Here is a 24,828-nt window from a genome sequence, read left to right as displayed (position 1 = left end):
TGTTTTCTCTGCTTTGAACCTTCACATTGACCGTTTCCCTATAAACCTCTGTTTCTGTCTTCAAAGATCTGCCCAGTGGAGAGGATGATGGAAGCACACCATGGCCTCCAGTCTCTGAGAGCACAAGTAAGGGACCAGGCAATCTAGTGGATCCAACCTATTTTTTTTTTTTGTGGCAGATTGTGTCAATGTGTTGTAAACCACTCGGCTCTCTAAAGCTCTCCTATCTGTGACTCCATCTTTAGTGGCTGCATGCAGTGTGTCTGTGTATGTATGTGTGTGTGTGTGTGTGTGTGTGTGTGTGTGTGTGTGTGTGTGTGTGTGTGTGTGTGTGTGTGTGTGTGTGTGTGTGTGTGTGTGTGTGTGTGTGTGCGTGTCTGTACATGATGTCTGTCGGTGTCTGAGTGATGATGCCTTCACATCCTGTTAGACCCCCCAGTCCCCGTCCCTGCCAGACTCTGGTCATAACACACGCGTTCAGCTTTGTCTGAAAACATCTCCTCTCCTCTTTCATCTTTCTAACCAGCAGCAGAGGTGACAGCACAATAGGAGACATGAAAGCACCATGAACAATAAAAGTTGAAGCAGAGCACCTCTGTTTTGCCTTCCACTCAAACTCCTCTGCTTTTTCTTGCCCTCTTTTTTTCCATAGACTTTTATATTTAAATGCGGGTTGCCCAGTATATCATATTGCACAGTAGCAATGAAAAAATAAATAAATAGCGTATTCATCTTTGAATGATGGGTCTAACTCTTTAATCAAGCCTGTGGTTTGCTGCTGCTTGTAACTCTTCTGTTCCTAGATAAATACAGCATAGACAGTAAAAACAAGAAAAATACTTGTTTTTACTGTCTATGCTGTATTTATTTATTTATTTTCAGACAGCAAAACATCAAGAGTTATCGTCAATTGGCTCCTCACTGTGTTCATGCTACTTGGCCTTAGCCACCAAGGATACCTTAAATGCTCCACTTTGTAGAAAGTGAGATTTCCATGTCCCTGTTTTATCATAAAGCAGGATCTAGGCGCAATATAAATACTGTTAAAGTATCAAAACGCTCAATCCAGGGAGAAATGCACACAGCCCGTATTCAGACTTATCCTGTAAGACTAAAACTATACAGTCATCCGTAGAAGTTCCGCTAAACTCCACGTAGTTGACATGTTCTAGTAGAAACCCCAAAGAACAAGTATCAACCTGAAAATGTGTCAGTAGTATAAGTAATGATATCAGTAGTATCAACTGGTTATAGTTTATTTGGATATACCAATGCCGATACTCTGCCACGGCTGGACTTTAGCCACTGTGGCAACATATTCATCAAAGTCCTACTTCCAATTGGTGCATCTATCTAGATTATGTATATTATCTATTTATTTTATTTTTTTGCAATTTTGTGAACTCTCAACATATATATTATTATACCATAATTCCTCCCTTGGAGAAATTCCTTTATCAAAGCAGACACATGTTAAGATCCTGACAGGTCAGATCATATTCCTTTTGAAAACAAACGCCCGGTTATAGCTGCTGCCTCTCATTTTGTCGTTGGTGCCAGACACCGGCACTCGACAGGTTAGCGGAGCCGATTACATCATGACAGTATAACTGTTTTGGTAGCAGCATTGCGAGCTGACATCATAGCTGGGGCGCATAGCATCATGTGCCTCGTTCACATAAATAGCACCGCTGTGAGGCCTCGCTGAATTTGGGTGTTTTAAAGGAGCCAGAGGAGCTTTTAACACAGTTTACATTCATGTGTATGGTGTCGAAAGCATGTGATTGTGACAGATTAGGCTAGCAATTGAAGTTCATGACAAGACATGACAGAGATTGATTGATTAAAGAGTAGCTGTAAACACAGCTTCACAGATCATTCCAGTTGATGAAAGTTTTATTTCAACCTCCTGCTTCAAAGTTGAGCTTGTTTTTGAAGTGTGTGCGTCTCCAGGTGGGTTCTCTAACCCTCAGGTCAGAGTCAGTTTGGACCATACAGATGTACAAAAAGAATACCAAAGTCAGATTGTGCTTTGTCGACAGCATAAGATGGGAAAATATTTTCTGTTAATGTGCTCATATTTTGTGGTGCGACATACACCTACAAAGATTCCCCATTACTTTGTTTTATTGCATCTGTTTCCATAAACTTCCCGGCTTATGTAACCACGTAAAGGTCAGTGTTGCTTTAATGTGGCAATTAAATTGGAAACTGAGATTACGCAGTACTTTCCTTTATATATTACACAATGTTAAAGGTGTCAAGACATTTGCATTCTCCTCAGTATGATCACTTTGCTATGGTTAGGGCAGACAGGCTATTTCCATATATAGTTTTGAGCACAGCAGCAATGGGAAGGAAATCTGGTTTCCTGTGCATAATGCTGAATACTTTTCTGAGTGTCTCTGTCCTGTTGGCTGTCCAGACTGTTAACACAAGCCTCTTCTCTTCCTTCCCCTTCTACTACTTTAAAGTGGGAGACTGGTTCCCCAGTTGCCCCCATTATGGCTTATTTCCTGTTGTGCCACTATTTGCAGATGGCTAAGGAATTACCCTTTTCTTACCATTTTAGCCTCGTGCATTGAACCTAAAAAAAACACCTGGAGCCTAAAGTGTTGTTGAGATAAGGTTACATTTAACCTCTCTATCTTTTTTTTATCGCCACTAATCATAATCTGCAATCTTCTCCAGAGATACGAGGGTTGCGTCCCATGTCCTCCCAACCTCTTGTCTTGACCTCCACACTCAGATCCCCGATGAGATTTCTGGGAGACAAAATACGACTTATCTCATCTGTGAGAGCCTTTTACTTGTTCCCATTGCACCAAGGATATTCCCACCTTTGTTTAGAAACCAAAGAAACAGAGGTTACCATGTTCACTCAGTAATGGGGATGGTGGTTGGTGAGGGTCTGCTCGGGTTAGATTCTTTCCATCGGAAATTTTGAGAATTCATATCCTCCGAAAAGTGTTTCCCAAAGAGGGTTCCACGTATCAAAGACACTGTTTAAAAAACCCTGTTAAATTTACAGTCATGCTCCATGTAACAATGTGACGCAAATGGAAGTGATACACCTTACATGCAGTATATTCAGACCAAGATGTTGTATGAATAGATTATTGTGGACCTTGACGTCTGTCATCTGTCCTGTAAAATGCATTTATCTGCTTTTTTTAATTCATATTACATTTGCTGTCCTCTTTGTTTTAATATAAATAGGTGAGGCCTGTATTTATGCATTTTGCATTAGAATTCCTAATTAAATTAGAAAATGCTCATTACAATAATAATAATAATAATAATAATCAATCCTTTATTAGTCCCACAATGGGGAAATTATTTCTCTGCATTTAACCCATCCCGGAGGAGCAGTGGGCTGCATGCAGAGAAATAATTTCCCCATTACCTCCTTTTTTCAAGTATTGAGTTCTCAAAGGAGTATGCAAAGTCGGCTTTACCATGTGATTATGTCAAATGAACTTTTTAGTAATTGATTACCAGAAAACATGCTACATTGTGGTATATATTGTTATCAAGTTGAAAGATTTAGGTCATATCAGAAATCCCTTAATCCATATATGTTATCTCTAGAGGAGAACAGATGTTGCAGCATAAGTGGACTATACATCAGGATAATGTCGCCTGTCTGTCACTTTGGCCTGAGCAGCGGACCGGGTGGGGCCTCGGCCACCCACTCAGTGTTTCTTCACGGGCAGTTTGTGAGGTGTGTGTGTCTCTGTGACACTACCTCTGTGGGTGTTTGTCTATGTCACATGCTGGGAGACTCCTGGGCCGTTACACAGGGGGACGAGTGCTGGCAGCTGCAGCTATTTTAGTGAGATCTTTGTTGTTGCACTGCTGGGGGCCCTCAAGGTGGTCACAAACTGACCCAGGAGTCCAGTACGAACTTGTTCCACATTAGAATCAGACGACGTACTTCCTTTTGTGGACAAGGCAGACAAAACACTAGAGCTGTGTTGTCGAAGGACGTGTTTATTTTAACTTTAATCTGAATTGTCTGCCGCTGATAAAAAGACATTCACACACAGTTAATTGTGAGCGTGAATGTGTTTAATGCGCATTGTTTTGAGAGACTCCTGCTGATTGGACTTGAGCCTTATTACTGCACCTTGCCCCGTGATGTTTCACTCTGTTGTGCCAATAACAAATGTGTTGCCTTGGAGAACTGGCCCGCGCTGCTCCTCTTTAGGAATGAGATGTTAAGGGTTAGATTGAAAGAGAGAGCGTGTGCTGCTGTTTGAAGGACTTTTCTTTCCTCGAGGACAGGCTTGTAACTGATAAATCAGTTTATTTAGTTGTCCTTCATGGTGATCTATTCTGCAGCAGAAGAGAATAGCTTAAAATTGAATGGTTTGTTGTGTCACAAAACAAAAGCTGAATTGGAACTTGTGGTCGATGGCAGGGTTTCTGTTGTGCAGTAGTTTTCCCAGATTTGAGAGTTTATTTGGATAAAGCTCCACAGTGGATCAGCCGCTTCCTGGTTGCACACTAGAGAATATTCGTACCGAATAAAAACCTCTCCTGGGATTTGCTAGACTCTTAATTTGTTTTCTTCTGCAGGATGAGACATTCAGTACACACGCTTGCTAACTCAAGATACAACTTTTTATTTCTCTCTCAATTGTTAAGAGGGGTATCTTTGCAGGGTTCCTGTGTGTTCATGCTTTTATACAGTAAAGGCCTTGTTTCAGTCAGTAATCATCATAAAAGACTAGAGAGTAATAATGGTGCTGTTACCCCCTTCTGTCTGGCTCTCACTCCCATTCTGACTCTGACAAGGATCACAACATATCTGCAGCCTTTGATGTAGCGGATATTTCATTAGCTTTGATAGTCTGGCTCTCTATTCTTGGGGAGGAGACCTTAAAATGTTTGGGTTGGGCAAGTTTTCTATCAAGCGTGTCTTTACTGGTCTTTGTAGACTTTAAAGCGTTCAGTTGACCTGACTGTAGCACAGGGCAGTAGCAGTTGCAATGAATCTAAAAGCAAAAACTTTACAACAACTTTTTCTCAATACTATCTATCTCCTCTGCAGAAATGCCACAGCTACAGTAATGATGCATTAGGAGCCATGTGTTGTTTTTTTGTTGTTGTATGTGTGCAGCTGTAAAACAGCTGGATCCAGCACACCCGCTTGATTATGAAGGAGCTGTTGTTTACTGCTGTCTGTGGAGGTTTAAGGAGTGGACTCATTCAGAAGCCGGATTGGAGTGTGAATATCTGTCTTGACAGCATGGTGCTAGTATAAATGGCAAAAAATAAACATTTAGTCAAATCTATATTAATCCACAAGATAACATAGACCCCCTTTTTTTTTTATTGCAAGACAGTGAACAGATACTCAGAAGACTTTTGCACGAGGCTCCCTCTCTTGAAACCCATCTTTGTTTCAGAGCGACCGAGAGGCCACCTCAGCTGACATTTCAGAGCATGTCCCACGGTGTAACTGCATCCCAAGCAGTGGAAGAATGAATGAGTCACCACCAAACAGAACATGGTCATTGTTGCCCGTGCCAGTTCAGAGAGCTTAACATTTTGGTAAAAAATTGTCATTATGGTGCTCAGTTCTTTCCATTTAGGAGGGAAAACAGGAAGCAACTCCTCCCCGCTTCTCTGTAAGGCCCCAGGGTGTGTGTGTCTGTATGTGTCTGTGTGTGTGTGTGTGTGTGTGTGTGTGTGTGTGTGTGTGTGTGTGTGTGTGTGTGAAAAAGACAGCAAATGCGTAAATATCGGTAGAAGGAAACGTGTGTTTGGTTCGCAGGATATCGTCTTTGTTCTGTTGGACCGGAGAGGAGTCAAAGAGATGCCCTCTGATCTATTCTCCTTGACGCTCTCATGCAAGCAGACGTGTGTTTTTCCAGACAGACAGTGGTTGAAGTCATTAGCCAACAAAAACCACAGGATGCATTGTACCACTGAGCACCACTATCCGCAACATGTGGATGGCAATGATTAGTGGGACAGTTTGTAGAAAGAAATGGATACTGACATCACTAAGCTTCTGATAGAAAGCTCCTGCTGTTGTCTTGGCTGTTGTATTTTGTGTATTTCACATAATTTCATGCAGATCAGTAAACTCCATTAGCTGTCTCGTACCAACTATATGTATTTCAACTCCAATCATCTCAGTGACTTTTCCTGATTTCCTGTTTCTGTTTCAACTCTTATAGCCAATCACTTTCTGATTTTCACTTTCTTTTTTTCTCTCCTTGCTTCCAATCATTTCCTCCCTAACTCTCCTGAAATTTTAACCACTCTGCACCTGCCTGGCTAACTTGATCCTTCTCCCTGGTCCTTGTGTTGCTTTTTCTTGTTTGATCCTTGACCTTTTGGCTCTTGGCCCTCTGTCTCTTGCTCCTTGCTCCTCGCCCATCATTGCCTGCTTTAGCACGCAGGTTGGAGTCTTCATATCTGGCGAACTTACAGAGCCCAGTCGAACCAGACTACAGTAAGTCCTCAAGCACTTATTTCATTTCTCTGCTTCGGTTCCTCCTCTCTCTTGTCTTTGGCACACTCTCCTGTCACCTGCTCCGCTCAGTTATGCACTCTTATTTCCAAACACACTCTCAGATAACATTCCAAGGAGGACTCAGCTTGGGCATGCATTGTTTGAGTCCAGCGAGTCTGTTTTTCCAAGTGTCCCCTGATGCCAGTGGAAAATGACGGGAGTTGTTCCATCGAGTAATAGAGTTCATCACCCCTGAGTGACAACACTAGCGTTTCCACCCGAGAACATCTTTGTAAAGATATGTTGGAAATACATGTTCATCTCCGTTGACAGCCAACACTTGCTAAAATATATTCCAACAATTTTAATTTTAAAAGTGCTTTTTGTAATTTCAACCTCGTGCAGATGGCTCGTCCCAATGATGCGATCCAGCTGTCTCTGAGAATCACTACGACATGAGTATGAAAACGTGCTGTGTTGTACACAATGGTGTTTTTTTTATGCTTACATTGCAAGCCGTGGGAGAGCACAACGGGGCGAGCTTAATAGTGATTCCAGAAGTTATTCCCAAGAACTCCCCCGAGGGCAATGAGTGGAGACTTGGAGACAGAATTGCTTGGCTGGCCACCAGCAAAAGGGTTAAGTAGCAGGGGTTCTTGTCAAGAGTTAAACCGAGAAAGAGGCAGCTGGTATATAAATGTATTACACTAAGGGAGAGAGAAATATTTAGAAATAAATGGAGATTAAAGAGACTAAGAGGAAAACCACATAGAGAGTGATAACTTGTATTTTTAAAGATTTTTGATTAGAAAGCCGAGGCGATGCGGTTGAGGACTTTTTTCGTTTTCTTATAGATTCTCTCTAAATGGCTCGGGTGGTGCTGGGCCGATGCCGTGGGCGCAGCCTTGGGGGTTGAAGGTCAAGCCCAAAGCGGCTGGGCTTTTAGAGGACAGGCTGGAGCTCCCTGCTCAATCAAGTCTTTGTCTTCTGCAAAGGCCTTTATGTGTTCAGAGGGGCCCATTGCACAAAGCCGCCACAGTTCTGCTGAACAGCTTTAATAGCTAAATAAGTTTGTGAATTAAGAGTATGGAATGCTATTTTTCCACTCCCTTTTTTTTTTTCTTCATCCCTCCCGTCATGTCTGCACTCTGACAGTTTCATCAGTCTTGCTGGTGGTGGTGCTTGATGAGGGGATTCCCCCCCGCTGGAAACTGCGAGTGATGAACAATAGAATGGGCCTCAGAGTAAAAGAGCCACTTGTTAGCAGCAGGGCACAACCCGGCCCTCTAATCAAAGGATCTCGGGCGGCGGCAGTCCCACACTCGCCTTGTCTGTAGCGTCATAGCGGCGAGCTCAGAGAGAGCTGAGGCTTCGAGCTGCTGTTGACCTCGCGGCGAATACCCACTCAAGGGATTAGATTATACGCGGGTCAAATGAGGCGCTTTGATGACTAACTTTGATGTTCCCTGTCTTCTGGGTCAACATTCAGGCCTAACAATTATTCCTATTAGTCTGACAGTAACAGCCTGCAGAGCAAGCACTCAGGCTCCCTGCCAGGCCGAGCAAAAGCCTACAGTTCTGTTGTTACATGTTCGCCTTACTGTGTGTTTTCTTAGGCATTGCACAGTTTACTTTGTCATAAATGTGGCTTTTCCTTACCAGGAATGGGATGTCCTGTAGTGCCAATGCTGTGTGTAAGGAAAGCAAATTTAACAGCGTTTAGAGAGGACAGCTGTTTAGCAGCCAAAACTCAGGCAGTGGAGCAAAAAGGCAGCAGGGTTCTCACCAGGCCTTTAACGCAGACAACGCACAGCCAGAATGTGAGACTCAAACTCTTTGACTTTTAATTAAGTCCCTCCTGGTAAGCATGATAAATGTCTTATGTCAAGGGTCCACATGTCAAGTAATAATCCAAGGAGAAAGGATATGGAGCAAGAGATACACACCAAGAGTATTGGTATTTTCTCTGCATGCTGTATGAGCATGTGCATATTTGGGCATGTATGGTTGTACTAGAGGCTCAGGAGATGCCTACTTAGAACATGACTCTTTGTTTTTGGCATGGCAAGTAGCATCTGACTGCAAGAAACAGTTCAAATATTGACTTCCTCCCTGAACCCACACTGCCAGTCTGAAGTCAGAGGCTGGCAGGCCAGTCCTAACAAAGTGCTGGCAGGAATGTGAGAGTGGGGCACCCTGTGGGCCTGGGCTATTTTAAGTTTCATGGGCTAAGCCTATGACATTGGAATTATAATAATACAGCTGATATTTTTGTTGCTAATAAGTTATTCATAATATAGCTCAACAAGAGGTTTTTTAAAGGTAGTTATATTTGGAATGTGATAATGTTTCAAAAGTCTATAACTGGAGTGATGATTAGTTATATTAATCCTTTTTTTTCCCTTTTGGGGTATAAAAATAATAAAGCTCAAAAGTCTGCACAACTTTGGAAAGAGTTGATCCTATAAAATGTCAAGCTTTTGGCAATGTGGTAAAAAAAAACTGGCCCTTATATGTGATAAGATGAGTGCCATAGACGTGTTAGTATCACTCTTCATTTATATAGGTGTTATTGTACACAACTGGTTGCTTACAAATGCATTTAATTAGAATTCATCATGACTTCATTATACATTGCATAAAAACACTTTTGTGGTCTGCCCAATATGTGGTAGATGGGTGGAGTTTTTTGTGTGCATGGCAATATGAGTGCATGAAGAGAAGAATCATTTTACTGTCAGAACATCTGTCAAAAAACAACTGTCCCAAAGAAATGACAAATAAAAAAATAAATGACTTGCTACATGTGGAGGGAATGTTGAGGCTCCATTCCACAATCATTCACAGAGGATTTTCATCTTCTTCCTCTGTAGCCGCTGGCACAGAAGTGACACTGACTCAAACTCCCAATTACCTTCCAACTCTCTGTCATCATCTGCGTTCAATCAGGAGATCTGGTGCAAACTCGTGGCCTTGCTATTTTGGCTGATATCCATATACTATGTGTTTGAATGTTTGCATTGATTAGGGTTTCAGACAGCATATTCAGTTCTGCCTTTGCAACAAAGTGGCTTTATCAGTATCTGTCTGCTTTTTGTGAGTATGTTATGTGTCTCTGTGTCCACGAACCACAGAAAGACAGTTTCAGAGAAGAAAACATGCCTTGATACTTTAATTTCATGGTTATATTTGTAGTATTTGGGAGCAGGGTGTGCCTGTGTCAGCGTGTGCCCTCGTACTGCGGCCGCTGTGTGATGCCACGCTGCAGTTGTCGGTTTTAGTGCAGACATGACCACAACTGAGATATGGAAATAGACGCCATGATTTGTACGTGGCTCTCATTTAAGCTACAGTCATACTCTCATTTTGGACTTTCCTTTGCTAAGGAAAATAAATCCCAAGCAGAATCCCAGATCACATTGTCTGTGATAAACTTAACCGCTTAATCTTGGATCGGGCTTATAATATCTAAACTCTGCAACAGATGGACATTAATGCTGAACCTGTGGGTGTTAAGGGCTATTGTGTGCTTTAGCTGACGGTTTCTCTTCCCATCTCTGTCTTTCTAGTTTATTACAGAGCTCTCGTCAACTTCACCGACTCCCTGGTCTACGGCCCCGAGCTCGAGGACATCCTCTCTCCAGCCTTTAATGAGATCTCTGAAGCAGTGGTGGACACGGTACGTCCTATTCCAGCAGGATAAACTCAACTGAATGACATGTACAGTATGCCGCTAAAGCTACCTTATAAGGTTTAGCCATGTTATTTATGACTTTGCTGATTTAAGGATGTGTGACCTTACGTCTGAAAACAAGGCCCAGGCTTTGTATATTTCAACTTAACCGAGTCTGATTTTCCCACCGCAGCTGGAGTCGGACTACAACAGGATTCCAGGTTCCCAGACAGTCAGCGTGGTCCTCATTAAGTAAGAACACCAATCCTTTAAATCATGCCTCGTGTCATCCAAAGTAGTTACCCTGCAGCTGTGTGCTGCTGCTGCTGCTGCTGTGCTGCATGGGTGTCTTACTCTGGCCAGGTGATATTTCTATTCCTTTTTTCCCAAACTGCACAAGGCCAACAGTGGTAGTCCTGTAGTCAGTAATCCAACTGCAGTGAGAAAGTTTACCTCTAAACAGCTTTTCCGTTAAACCAAGTGCAGTGCACGCCACAGACTCACGGGGCCTTTCTTGGTCTTTGCAGGAAGATGATACGAGAGGATGGCGTGGACGTATTTGTGGAGATGGATGTCGGTTCCGACTACAACAGCAACGACGAGCAGATACGCAGCGTGCTGTACAACGTGGTGAAGGAGGGAGCCATCGCTTCCTACGTCACATCAGTCCAGGGCTTTCAGTTCAGACGGCTCGGGGAAGGTAAGAGCTCAATCAAAAGGGGGACACCGCCTAACACGGACGTGAAGTGACTCGGTTACACAAGAGTTTTGCTGTATGTTTACAGCAAGTTAAGGTCCACCAGAGCTGTAGGCAGTGCCCTTAACGTTTCCCTCTGGTTTCTAGTGCAACCTCTGCCTGAAGTGGAGCCTATAGCAGTGCCAGGTTTGTACTGTGCCATGCCCTCTGCATGGTGACTGAGCCGACTGTACTGTAGAAGCTCTAGCTTGACGGTAGTGCCTTTTAGAAAGAACAGTCGAGCATATCCTTTCCATTTGATGTTGAAATCTTGCGACGACCTTGAAGTGTGCAAGCAGTGGTCATGTGGTCTGAGAAATGTTTTGCATGGAAGCACCGATACAAAGTAGACTTCTGAGTGTCCCTAGAGTCCACAGTGACTAAGAAAGACCTTTGCATGGCATGAGTTTGATTAGGAATGCTGCCGTTCACTGAGGTCTAAACCAGCTTTTTGATTCACACAAATTCTGTGCACAGGCATGGCAACTGATAGAGGATAATGGAAACTTTATCTTTAATGTCTTTACTCGGAAGAAAAGGTTCCCATCTGTCTGTCTGTGTATCTTGTCTGACTGTCAGTCTCTCCATCTATCTGTGTGTCTGTCTAGTCTAGTCTAATCTAGTCTGTGTGTCATATCTAGTCTGTCTATTATATTCTATTCTATTGTAGTCTATCTAGTCTACTCTGTGTGTCCAGTGTAGTCTCTCTAGTCTAGTTTGTCTAGTCTTATCTAGTCTGTCTAGTCCAGCCTATTTCATCTATTCTTGTCAGTCTATTCTGGTCCATCCAGTCTGTTTGTCTCGTCTATCCCTTGTGTTTAATCTAGGCTGTGTCTTGTCTAGCCGTCCATCTGTCTATCCTTAAAGTGGATTTTACACCCAACAGAAAACTTGATGAAAATGTTTTATAATACCTTTAAACATCTGCTTGAGTATCCTGCATCCTACCCATAACAATAGTCTTTACAACAGGCTACCCGCTTTACACCCGCTGTAGTAATCGGATGGCTGAGAGGCCCAGGATGCTGTTGTTTTTCCCCCCTGACTTTTGTTATAATGCGCTGTGATACGACTTTGGTGTATAGTGTCGGCTGTACTAGCCTCTGCATCTCTCACAGTAACCACCGGCATCAGACCCTGCATGCCAGATGAGCACAGGTGTGGTGATGGGACATGCATCCTGATGGAATACCTGTGTGACAACAGACCAGACTGCAGAGACATGAGTGATGAGACCAATTGTGGTGAGTGGCTTCTGCTTGTCTGTCCTGCAAGTTGTAACACGGTCGGCTATTGCATGGAATAATGGTTTGACGTGAGTCATAGTCACATATTCACAGCTCTAAGTAAATACTTTGTACATTTTAGTAAGTTTAATAAGGGATTTGTTTTAGACACAAGACGGCCTGACCCTCCAGTCACCACCACACCTACACCCACCACCACCACCACCACCACCACCACCACCATCAAGAAGCCCCCGCGGCCCCACGGCCCACCTGGACCCTGCAGGGCGGATCAAGCCACATGCCAGAGCGGAGAGTGTATCCCTCGTGACTACGTCTGTGACGGAGAACGGGACTGCTCGGACGGAAGCGACGAGTTCAGATGTGGTACGTAAACACAGCCGTGTGCATGTGCACTCTCTCAGACAGCAGCATGTGCTTTTAATTATCCTCTGTCTTTTCACAGGTACTCCATCTCCCTGTGAGCCCAATGAGTTCAAATGTAAAAATGGCCGGTGTGCCCTCAAGCTATGGCGTTGCGATGGAGACAATGACTGTGAGGATAACTCAGATGAAACCAACTGCCGTAAGTCTCCGTTACTTTTTCTCAGTACTGAAAAGTGTGCTTTTAAAGAATAGCTTAATATGCATATTTCTTTTCTCGCCAAAGGAGTACTGTTTACAAATGATTGAAAGTTTTGGTAAATCTCCTTTTTTTATTTTTATAACTTCAGCCACAAAGGGTCCTGGCGACAGGTGTGCTCCTGAGCAGTTTGAATGCCTGAGCGATCGCACCTGCATCCCCGCTAGTTACCAGTGTGATGACGAGCCGGACTGCCCTGACCGCTCTGATGAGTACGGCTGCAGTAAGTCTCACACCAGCAGCTGTCCACATCTATCTCTCCTTTTACTCTCATGCCCATTACACTATTTTCTGTCTTCCCTTTTGCACTCTCTTTGTGCTTCTTTGACTCTACTTTATAGTCACCCTCTGAGTTCCTTTGTACGCTGTGACTAATTTGCTGTGAACCAGGCTCTTTTCACACATGTGGCGACTAAGACACAGAGCTTTTTGTGAAGCATCCATTCTTGAGAACTGAAAGGGAATTGTTCATCCGTAGCGGAGAATTATGTTTCCTCTGCCTGTCAGGCATTTATGAGCTTCCCTGGATCGGCAAATTCCAGTCACATGCCAGCCTTTTTTTTGTACATGTGCATTTATTATGTGGTTAAAACAGCTTGTTGACACTTTGCAGCCCCTCCCTCTGTGACAAGCCCACCGGAAGAGTCCATTCAGGCAGCGCGGGGGGCGACGGTGACGTTCCAGTGTCAGGCTGTTGGAGTGCCAACACCCATCATCACCTGGAGACTCAACTGGGGACACATTCCTCTCAGTGGCAGGTGGGTTTGATGATAAATTCTTCTTATTTGCATTTACCACATTACAGATGTTTCAGAGTTAATGGAAAATGCAGTCCAAATAATTCTAAATATGCTCTGAATGTTAAAAAAAGGGTTTTGTTGATGCTTCATTACGAAAAGCATGTGTTTAGGCAAGCTGTCTCAAACAAAACATCTGGTAAAAGCTATTCTGGCTTAATTGGTTTGCAGCAGACCATGAGGATTTATAAATTTGAGTTTTTCTTCTCTACACATTTCTCGCCTTACTCTAGACAACCCTTTTAGATCAGGGTCTGTGTACTGACTCATTCATTTATTTCGACGTATGATTCTAATTTATTGAGATTTGTTTTGGTGCACACCAACTCTAAAAGTTGCTGTATCAGAATGTTCATTCTGGGCGTAGTCGGCTGTGTGTGTGGTTAGGCAATTACTGTTGAATTCGATGGATTTCTTTCCTGCAACATTATTTCTGCAGTCTGTTACAGCTGGAATCAGAAGCCGAAGGGTTCATTTATGGTCCACACAATAGCTGACATTGATTCTCCACTGAGATTTCTTACTGTAAAAGTGATAATTTGCGCTGTGTTTCTATGTTCCCAGGATCTCCATGACCAGCGAGAATGGCCGCGGCACCCTGACCATACGCGATGTGAAGGAAGCCGATCAGGGGGCGTACACCTGTGAGGCCATCAATGCTAAAGGCCTGGTGTTTGGTATCCCTGACGGGGTTCTTACTCTCACATCGAATCCAAATCCAGGTACTGACATCTCACTTTAACTGTGGATCAATATCAGCATCACTATCCTTTCTCACTATAATGAATTCTAGTTACAATAAGAATATAAATTGACTCGTGTTTTGTCTTGTTCATTTTAGGCAACTGTCCTGATGGTCACTTCACTGTGGAGGGCCGCTGTGTATCTTGCTTCTGTGCTGGAATCTCCAAGAACTGCAAGGGCACCGGTCGCTACCGCAACCAGATCAGCCTGCGTTTCACCGAGGAGGAAGACTTCAAAGGCAAGGATGTGTTTGATGCATTGATGCTTATTAAACTGATAGAGAGCTAACAAAGCAGTCACACTGTCAACTGAACTGCCTTAAAAAATTTGTTTAGTCCTAGCATTTAGAAAAAAAACAGGCTGAGTGAATCTGTTCTTCTTACTTCCAGGAGTGAATGTTACCTACCCGGCCAGGCCAGGCACTCCTCCTCTCTCCTCCACTCAGCTCCTCATTAATCCAGAGATGGAAGAGTTCCAGCTCGTCGACCTGTCACGCCGTTTCCTCAACCTTGACTCGTTCTGGACGCTGCCTCGCCAATTCCTTGGCAACAAGGTAAAGAGTAAAATGATCTACAGGCTTTATTATAGTTTACTGATTGTCAAACTCGAGCATTAAAATGATTTCCCACTGTTTTTAGATTGACTCCTATGGAGGTTCCCTGAAGTTCAAGGTGCGGTACACATTGGCCCGCGGTCAGTCCGAGCCAGTGGAGAAGCCGGATATTATGCTGGTTGGAAATGGACGCAGGCTTGTGTACCGCAGAGGCAACCCTACACCTGCCCGAGTGGTCAACCAGAAGGAGATCAAGTTCACTGAAGTATGTCAACATTGTGGTGAACTTGTTATGATACAAAAATGTTGTAGCGGTTGTCTACAAATTCAAACACCACATTTCACTATTACAAAATCTTTCCAAATTTGACTTGCTGTATTCCGTTAAAATCAAAAGCTTTACATCCCCTATCAATATAATGAAATACATGTGAAGTATATACATCAGTAAACCTGCTTTGCATTGTTGTAGGATAATTGGCAGCACTCCAACGGCCGCACGGTGACCCGTGAGGAGCTGATGATGACGCTAGCCAACCTGGACAGCATAAACATCCGCACCATCTACGACAACCACATGGTCAGCGTGGGGATCAGTGAAATTGTCATGGATACCACCACCGTGGAGTTCAGCATTTTGGGTCATGCTAAGGATGTTGAAGAGTGCAGGTAAGACATAGAATACCTCAAGCATGATACTGTGGGGTTAAGTGAGATGGGAGATCCTTAAAAGCCTTCAGTCAGCAGTCTTCATTGAAATCGGACTTCTCCAGCATGCACATACTAAGACTGAAAAGTGCCCCACAATTATACGGTGTCATTAATATATACAGTGTCACTTCAGTTATTTTAAATAATTGGTTTTGGTGGCCAACATCTGGCCAATGACCTTTGTAGTGTTGCATGTCATTCTATCTTTGCTTTCTTCAGTCAGTTGTTTTTTATTTACTACATAAGAAAAGTTTTCAATTTGTGGTGTTGTAATCTGACTCATAATGGTTGTGTTATGGAAACTGATGAAACTGTGGCTGATGATCCTCATATTTATCATTCCCAGATGTCCTCCTGGATATTCAGGCCTGTCCTGTGAGACGTGTTCCCCTGGTTTCGAGCGTGTCCCTGGCGGCTCCTATCTTGGCACCTGTGCTGGTTGTAACTGCAATGGACACGCCAGCGCCTGTGATCCAATCAGTGGACACTGTCTGGTAAATGACTAACTCCCTTTTTGGGAAAAGTGCATATTGAAGAGTGTAACTTGTTGAGCATAACAGATTTTTGTCTGCTTAAAGCTGTGGTTAGCAAAATTGGAGAAACCAGAAAGAGTACGCCAGATAGATTATCCTCTAAGCGAATAAGTGTATTTCCAAAAATGTCAAACTATTCCGTCCTATTTTGAGTGGCATCACTGCACGAGAATGAGCAATGTGTTCTCTCCGCAACAGAGCTGCCAGCACAACACAGAGGGCCCTCAGTGTGATAAGTGTCGCTCTGGTTACTTTGGTGACCCGAGCAGAGGTCGCCCAGATGACTGCAAGCCCTGCCCCTGCCCGTATTATGAGACCTCACGGCGGTAAGGTCACAGACCCACTTCAGACCACACACACACACGTACACACACACATCTACCGTACAAATGGGGGACGACACATACACACCCACATACCACACCCACAGCATCAGAGGGAATGGTCTGTGGGTTTTTTTTTTTATCCCCAAAAGCTGAGCTCATTCACATAGCTTGGCACTGGTTCATTGAACATGCTACTCATTAACCCTCTGTTGTAGATTTTAATCTATGGCTTTTTCACTGGGCTTTGTAGGTTTTCTGACACCTGCTTCCTGGACGTTGACCAACAGCCAACATGTGACGCCTGCAGGCCCGGCTACACAGGAAGACGCTGTGAGAAGTGAGGAAACTGAGACCATCAACTCTGCCATTTAATAACGGTTTAAATAGTTTATAGATGGCAGTAATATGATTTATACGACACAATATCCCTCTTTAATGAATGGCGGTACAGATTAATTCATGTGTTTATACTTTATCACAAGATTGCTATGAATACTATTCATAACACAACCAACCCCAGAATATGGTTTGAGGTAAAATAGAAAAATCTGATTGTTTTTGTTTTATTTCAGGTGCGCTCCTGGTTACCAGGGTAACCCTCTTCTGCCTAATGGAAAATGTACTCCTAACACACCTAACCGTGAGTACATGTTCAACAAATTGCTCCAACATTTTTTTGGATTCTCATTTCAAGGCATGAAACTGAAACAAGCTACACCTGTATTGTTTTACCATCCACCGATAAGACCACAAGGAGGTCTGTGTAGTGATTACCATTGGGGTTTTTCCCCACTCTTGTTACAATAGGCAGTAGTATGTGGTCATAGCTCAGGTATGCAGAATGGCTGGAACACTCCCAGGTGCACTTTCCACCCCATACAGTATGTCATCTTCTTTCCATTGCTCTCTCCCTGCAGAAAGCTGTGATAACAGAGGGACAATCAGCACCCGTGGCAGACCATGCAGCTGCAAGGTATATATGCAGTATGGCAAACTGCTAAGGGAAATTTAAGGATTATATATTAACCATTTATTGTGAAATATGTCGTATATTGGAGATTAAAGTGTCTTGCTGTTTAGGTTTTCTTCAGTCTTCTGTTATGAAAGAAATTAACTTGATGGAAGAAAGTCTAACCAGTAAAACAATCCTGAAAGTATCCAACTGGCAGATAGATTACATATGTGCATGTGTTTGTTTCAGAACAACGTGGCAGGTGCTCTGTGTGACGAATGTAAGGCCGGATTCTTCCACCTATCAGAGACCAACCCCGAGGGCTGTCTACGTTGTTTCTGTATGGGCGTCACTAAACAGTGCGCCAGCTCCACCTGGAATAGAGATCAGGTAGGTTGCCAATCTACGAATGATAAAGGGAGGAGGATGATTATTTTTGGTATCAAGGCTTGACTCAGCAAATCCTTTCAGATGCTAAATGGTGACTTTCATGTACAAATAGTGATTGTGCTGGAGTTAGAGCGCATGTAAATCTCAGTTCACATCTCAGACAATTTCTTTTGTGTCTCTCAGGTGCGCGGAGGGGTGAACGGGCAGCTCTTCTCCCTCTCCAACAGTGCCAACTCCAAAACTATCTCTGAAGGCATCTCCCAGCGGGGCTCCTCTGAACTTGTCTACCGCTCATTCTCCAGTGTCCCCAATGACATTTACTACTGGGTCCTGCCTGAGAGCTTCAGAGGAGATAAGGTGAGAGGAAAACAACAAAGTAAAGAGCAGGCTAGGGGATAAGGGAGGAACATAACTGTCAAGTGTTAGTCGAGCTAGATTTGTCTGCTTTTCTTCTGTCCCACTCAGTCAAGCCTCAACGTGTTGTCAAGTGAAAAGGCTGCACTTATCCACACAGCGAGCCTCCTTTGAACCTTTGGCTTGAACTCACAGTAAAGCCCAACATGGATGTCTTGTGACTTCCCCCAAAGTACCATAGGGGTAAAATACCTTTCGACCATACATTTTTTTTTGAGATGAGCTTCTCTTTTCTCCATGTTGCTACCAGGTGACGGCCTATGGCGGGGAGCTGCTCTACACAGTGCGCTTTGAACCGTTTCAACGCTCACAGGTGATTGACGGCCAGCCAGATGTGGTTCTCCAGGGCAATGGCATCTTCCTGGAGCACTACTCTCAGACCAAGCCTCTTCCACGTGTCCCACAAACTGTGACTGTGACCTTCAGGGAGGTGTGTTTTTCATTGTTCACGGAGGAGTTTCGTTTAGCTATATCTGAATCCTCACACAATGTAAGTGGACTAACGTTTCTCTTTTCTCCTTTCTTCAACCTTCTGGTGACTAGTCTGGATGGCGTCGCGGTGATGGGGAGCCATGTACTCGTGAGCACCTACTGATGGCCCTGGCTGACGTTACTGTCTTAATGATCAGGGCCACCTACGCAGATAACATGGCTGAGAGCAGGTATGGGGGGGAGCTTCCTCTGTCACTGCAAAGCTTATTCACATACCTCAAGATGAATACAAAATGATAACTGCCCTTAATGGAACATTAAGTGTATTGATAATTGCATGCTTTTGGTGTTAAATAGTATCTCAGACATCAAGATGGACGTCGCTGCTCCTCAGTCTACTGGTAATGAACGTGCTCTGGAGGTGGAAGAGTGCGCCTGTCCTCAGGGATACAGAGGACCCTCTTGCCAGGTACACATGCAGAAAAAAAAAAAAATCTGAACCAAAGGTCCACTAGCTGCATCTCACAGTCTTCATCAACAGAAGGATTCTGATCAGTTGTCATGGGGATGGCTAATCTGTCATCACGTGATGTAATTATCCTAGGATCACAATTGAGCCATCTCATTACATCTGAGCATGAGTAGAATGACATTTTGTTAAAAGCAAAAAAAAAGGCTAGTAAGTGGACTTACTTAATAGCTTTAAGTATTTTACTTTATTTTTCCAAGATCAAGAATAAACTTTAATGCTGAAGATTAGATAGTTTCATTCTTGAAGAAAGAGAGAAAAGTAAGGCAATCACAGATATGCCTAAGCTTGTTAATAATAGCACATTAAAACTTTTTTTCCATTACAGTCATTGATGATAATTGCAGTCTGTCTCCCTGCTGCAGTGGAACAAAGACGTATTCCTCTCTGACATCACTCGTCTCTCACCTGAGGTGTTTTTACATGTCGTTGCAGGAGTGTGATGAAGGTTACACTCGGACCAGCTCTGGCCTCTACCTGGGCACTTGCGAGAGGTGCAACTGCAATGGTCACGCCAGCAGCTGTGACACGGAGACCGGCAGATGTCTGGTAGGTTTTATGCTACTCTTCCTCTCCTCTCTCAGTTCTTTGGCCACGTTTGCTTTTATCTGTGCAGTGGAATGCACTACTGGTTTCTGATCTCAACATGTGGAAACACATCATCACTTGTAAGTAAAGTATATTCAACTGTTCCATGGATCTCATCCTCTTCTCCCCTTTTTGTGTCCTGACCAACAGCAATGTCTCCACAACACCGCCGGGCCAAGGTGTGAGAGCTGTCAGACTGGTTTCTATGGAAACCCGGTAACGGGCGGTGCTCAGGCCTGCCAGTCCTGCCCCTGTCCTGGAACAGCTTCCAGCAACCAGTGAGTTCATGTCTTCTGAACTCGTGTCAGTTTTATTCAGTCTCTATAGCTTACTGTTAATTATTCTGTTGAATGATGGATTAGGCATAGAAAGCAGTTTGTAAGTGCTGAAACTTCTCAAACGCCCTTTAGAATGCAAAAGTCACACTGTATATGAAATAACATGATTACTGCCAAAAAGAGCATTCTCATGGTATGCGTGGCCCTTTGTTGGCACAGATTCTCCCAAACCTGTTATCTGGAGTCTGACGGCCAGCCGACCTGTGACAACTGTCCCCCTGGATACACTGGCCGACGTTGTGAAAGGTAGGCACCCTTCCTTCGTTTCCTGCCTTTCCTTTTCCACTCTGTCTTCCTCTCACGGTCGTCTGGACAGTGTTTTGGGTTACTGGGCCGGCCGGCAGCAAGGTTGACAGGGTCTGGTAGTAGCACCCAATGGTTTCTTTCACATGAAAGGGATATAAGCATGTCTGTGGTTCGCATCTCTCTTGTTTTTTTTCCCCAACCAGTTGTGATTGAGTGGTGTCAGTTCAGGGATGTGAAACACAAATTGGTGCCACCCATTTGGACATTTTGTACTGTGTGCTGTTTTTTCTAGATCTGCTGGTGGATATTGTTTTCTTGGATTTATTGATTTGCAAAATGTAAGGTCATCCCTGCTGTGGTAGAATACTATATCTTTGTTATAGGATAAGGGGCCTTTGGTGGTACTGATTATCTCATCACTCAGATTTTATTGTTCATGGAAAAGAAATTTGCCAAAAGAGGAATAAAAGTGCTGTATGTCCTGAGGAAACTTTCATTTTCATCTGCTTTAGATCCTACCATTGCTTTCTTTTTTCCTTTGCTTAACCTCCGAAAGCATTCCTCAGAGGTGGCTTTCTGCTTCAGCTTTGTGCTTTGCTGGTTACAAAATGTCAATGTGTTGGCTCGAGTGATGTCTGTCTGTGCACGGATAACATAAATGTAGATGTGACATTTATGAGGACTCCTGTCTGGCTGATCAATCTTTGCTGCGCCGAGGGCAAAGATGACGAGGTGACTTGGGTGTAAGATGAAACTTATAAATCATTTACTATTTGAACGTCTCTGCCGGCATCATACCTGATTCTGCTGTTTTGACATTAAGAGAAGAGATGCCGTCTGCAGACAGTTGTGGGGACCCCTTCCTGGAGAAGCATATAGAGGACCTACTACCTGTCGTATGTGGAGCTGAAGCAGTATTCAATTTCAGCTGGGAGAAAGAGATAGTACCAGATGGCAGTGGAGCTGAGGATGACACCACAGCAGCAACCATAATCCCTACTAGGACTTTATTTTCTGCTACACCTCACCATCGCACCACTCGTTCCATCTCAAAACCCGGGGTGGGCATTGTCTCAGTCACCCCCAACAGGTCAGCAACCAGACTCCCACCACGATTCACCCCCAGCCCAGAGATCAGACACTCCAGCTTCCAGCAGCTCCTCCGGATTCACCTGAACACCTTTAACCGACGCCTGAGCATGCTGGAAAGCAACACGCTTGACATGAAGGAGAGCATTCACAGTATGGAGGGCCAGCAGAGTAATCTCAGCTCCCTGCTGAAGGAGCTCATCGATATCCAGTCAACTGGGGAGAAGAACAAGAAGGTTGACGAGCTGGAGAAGAGCTACACAGACATGGACGCCCGTCTGAGCAGGCTGGAGGGAAGGCTGGAGATCCTGATTGACGGCTTCACTGCGCTCGCTCAGGAGATGAACAAAATGAAACGTACTAGACATGTCTCCCGTTCGCCCCAAGAAAAGAGGGCTCTGCCTTCACTCGATACAGTCGGAATTATACCCACAGAAATGCCATTCCCCAGCAGAGCCACGGTGCCCAAAAGCATACCTACCCCAGGCCTCCCTGCAAACAAACCTACTTCTGCTTCTCAGAGAGAGAGCAAACTGAAATCAGCAACCACTACTATACCTGTAAAGAATAAAGTCACATCCAAAAGTCTAGTCTCTACAAGGTCAACGATTAAGTTTAGGACTACCCTGAGTAAACCAAAGATTACTTCAAAATCTACATCTACAGTGAAGCCTAAAACAAAAAGGCCTGAAGGTAGGAGGTCCGCTGTGACAGTGAAACGTGTTTCACAGGCAAGCCAAGAACAACAAAAGCAAGTTAAAGAAGCCATTACTAAATTCCAACTGGAGCAACCAGCTCACAAACCAGGGCCTGCAAAGCCTGGCCAAGCCAATAAAAAGGATTCATTATCTATGAAACGCAATGGACGTAACAAGGCCTTTAGATCAGATGATCCAGTTACAAAGAAGGTTCAGGAGGGCGGAAAACTTTCAGAAGGCAATTCAAAGAATTTGTCAAATTCACACAAAAGTGACTCTAACCAAAATGAGAAAATGACGGAGACCGACTCAAATAGGTTGATCTTTCACAATACAAAGAAGAATTATGCAAAGAACACTGCCTCAACCACAAAACCTACCAAGGCTACTCCTGCAAAGAAGAAGTCCAACACAACAGTAAAAAGGACGGTGACTCCTGCTAAAATCAAGGCTACTACTGCAAAGAAGAAGTCCAACACAAAGTTGAAAAGAAAATCAACTCCCCCTAAAACCAAGGTTGCTGCTGCGAAGAAAGTAACTAAAAAACACCTGCAGAAGAAAGAGAAGAAAAACACTCAATCTGGTCTTTTGGACCTACTGCGGCTCTTACAAGGAGATCACAAGTCTTCAAAGCAGAGAAAGAATACGGACGGTTCTCTTCATGTTGTCTTGGGAAGGCTGGCCATTCCTATCAAAATCATCCCTGATGACTAGGGAATATTGTTTAGCTTTTCATTATTTTAAATTGTTTCCATTGTGTATTTTTATGCTCTGATCCTGATATTTATGTCTGTTACACGTCAACGGAACTTAATGAAGGGACTATTTTAATGCCACTGTGTTGTTTTAGAGGGACATTCCAGATCTTTGATTCCATCCTGATGTGGTGTTATATTATCATACTAATTACTTTTAAGGTGTGTTTTGTTATAATCAGAACTGTTGCTGTGCTATGCTATGAAGAGAAAGCTTAGCAGTAGTACCTCTTATGTGTATACATTTGTCCGTTGTGTTATGGCAAGACTACCTCAAATTTTACACCCAGCAGCCTTTGTTAGATCATTCCCCAAGCCCATTCATTTTGTTTCCTGCATTCACATGGGTATGCTTTATTAGTGTTTCCAATGTATTGATGTCCTAGAAAAGCCTAACACCTTCATGTCACTCTTTGATTTTTGGACTTGTGTGAATGTTTTTAATCAAAGATCCCCAACAAGTACACTTTTTGGGTACATTTATTTTTTTTACGTCTTAAGATAGATGAAAATGTTAAATTTCAAGGGTAAAGATACAGTACATTACAAACAAGACAAAAAAATCGAACACCTGCTAGTGTTCGTAGATGCTGCAATACTTATTATATGCATCATTATTAAAAACATACTTATTTGTTATTCATAGAGCTTAAACAGTAATGAGGCAGTTCACACTGATGGATTGCCACCAATTTTCTTGGAGACATTTATGGCCCCCAGAGGATGAATTCCAATGATTTTGGAGATTCCCTGGCTAGCACGACCAGCAGGTAAACATGTAATTTGTCCAATACTTAGTTTATAAAGAATTCATGGGGAAACTAATGAAAGTTCCATCAGCCTCAGCTGTACAATGTACTTATTCTAAACGGAAAACATGGCAAAAATGATACCTGCTAAACAACAACATGTTAGCATTGTCATTATGAGTATGTTAGCATTTAGCTCAAAGCACAGATGTGTCTGAGAACATCATCACAGAGCTGCTATCATGACTGCAGACTCTTTCTGGTGGATAAACCTCTTGGGAGCATGAACATGCTGGCATTCTACCCGTTAGATTATAATGCAATCCTTGTGAAAAAGTCAACATTATGGACTGATGGTGGCTGTAGTTTTGAAGGTCTTGGGTTCAGCCAAAGCAATAAGAAATTCATTATCGAATCATGAATATTCAGCCTTTTGTTTTTGAAAGTTTTGGAAGTCAAATATACTGATCAAATATTTACATCATTTGGCAAGATTGTTAAACTAACAGAAAACTCATTGTGAGGTTAAAGTATAGGGGATTTTCCTCTGTGGAGCGTGACGATTTACAGCGAATGGTTCTTTATATTTTTATATTTTGTATGGCCCTGATGATATTTTTGTCCAATTGTGGCACTAGAATAAAGGGCGGATGTACCTGAAAACAACTTGATTCATCTTCTGGGGACCATGAATATCCATTGTCAATTTAATGACAACCTTGCCCTTTATGACCTTTAAATTGTTTGCAAAAGTGTTTTATTTTATTTTAATGGGATGTAAAACTAAATTGTTTGTCACTTTGTGTTTATCATGAGCTGCATGTCTGTTCTTAATAGGCTTTAGTTATGAACACTTTTGGCATTTTGCCCCAACCATATCTATTTTTATGTATTTTTATTATTTTTTATTATTCCTCATTATAATGACATTGATCCTTGTCTTTAAATCTATAAAACAAAACCGACTGGAGGGACTGAGTTAACCAATCCTTAGAAACTATTGCAAGTCATAGAGTTAGAGTGAATAGAGTTTCCCAAAGCAAATTCATAGCATGGAAGTCCTCTTGTTGGCTGTTGACCGGCGGACCTGCCAGAGGACAGGTGAGGTAAGACCGACAGCAGCTGCTCCCAGGGCAACCTGCACAGTTCTGGGGTTGGATAAGCCTTTGCTCTGGTGTAAGTGACGTTGTTTGCTTGGGTTGAAGGCATACTGCTTTGCTATGTCAAAATATCAGAC

The 24,828-nt window shown here is 43.3% G+C and overlaps 1 protein-coding gene across 8 annotated transcripts in view; it reads left to right on the top strand.

Annotated features, from left to right (window-relative positions):
• hspg2 (heparan sulfate proteoglycan 2) overlaps positions 1-24,828 on the top strand; it is an 88,340-nt gene that overhangs the window by 26,990 nt on the left and 36,522 nt on the right. For all 8 annotated transcript variants that reach the window (XM_054608474.1, XM_054608468.1, XM_054608473.1 and 5 more), the window contains exons 3-29: positions 67-126; positions 10,039-10,148; positions 10,336-10,394; positions 10,670-10,842; positions 11,997-12,122; positions 12,273-12,491; positions 12,571-12,690; positions 12,839-12,970; positions 13,361-13,505; positions 14,109-14,266; positions 14,386-14,526; positions 14,678-14,841; positions 14,927-15,106; positions 15,314-15,510; positions 15,899-16,046; positions 16,284-16,411; positions 16,662-16,748; positions 16,984-17,051; positions 17,329-17,384; positions 17,613-17,753; positions 17,937-18,110; positions 18,418-18,597; positions 18,711-18,829; positions 18,957-19,068; positions 19,564-19,677; positions 19,867-19,994; positions 20,214-20,300. In XM_054608474.1, the coding sequence (XP_054464449.1) occupies positions 67-126; positions 10,039-10,148; positions 10,336-10,394; positions 10,670-10,842; positions 11,997-12,122; positions 12,273-12,491; positions 12,571-12,690; positions 12,839-12,970; positions 13,361-13,505; positions 14,109-14,266; positions 14,386-14,526; positions 14,678-14,841; positions 14,927-15,106; positions 15,314-15,510; positions 15,899-16,046; positions 16,284-16,411; positions 16,662-16,748; positions 16,984-17,051; positions 17,329-17,384; positions 17,613-17,753; positions 17,937-18,110; positions 18,418-18,597; positions 18,711-18,829; positions 18,957-19,068; positions 19,564-19,677; positions 19,867-19,994; positions 20,214-20,300 (3,526 nt within the window). The remainder of the gene's footprint in view (positions 1-66; positions 127-10,038; positions 10,149-10,335; positions 10,395-10,669; positions 10,843-11,996; positions 12,123-12,272; positions 12,492-12,570; positions 12,691-12,838; positions 12,971-13,360; positions 13,506-14,108; positions 14,267-14,385; positions 14,527-14,677; positions 14,842-14,926; positions 15,107-15,313; positions 15,511-15,898; positions 16,047-16,283; positions 16,412-16,661; positions 16,749-16,983; positions 17,052-17,328; positions 17,385-17,612; positions 17,754-17,936; positions 18,111-18,417; positions 18,598-18,710; positions 18,830-18,956; positions 19,069-19,563; positions 19,678-19,866; positions 19,995-20,213; positions 20,301-24,828) is intronic.

Source organism: Anoplopoma fimbria, chromosome 12, assembly GCF_027596085.1.
Source record: "Anoplopoma fimbria isolate UVic2021 breed Golden Eagle Sablefish chromosome 12, Afim_UVic_2022, whole genome shotgun sequence".
Classification (NCBI taxonomy): Eukaryota; Metazoa; Chordata; class Actinopteri; order Perciformes; family Anoplopomatidae; genus Anoplopoma; species Anoplopoma fimbria.
The sequence above is the reverse complement of the archived record's forward strand: the minus strand, read 5'-3'. Positions and strand labels throughout refer to the sequence as shown.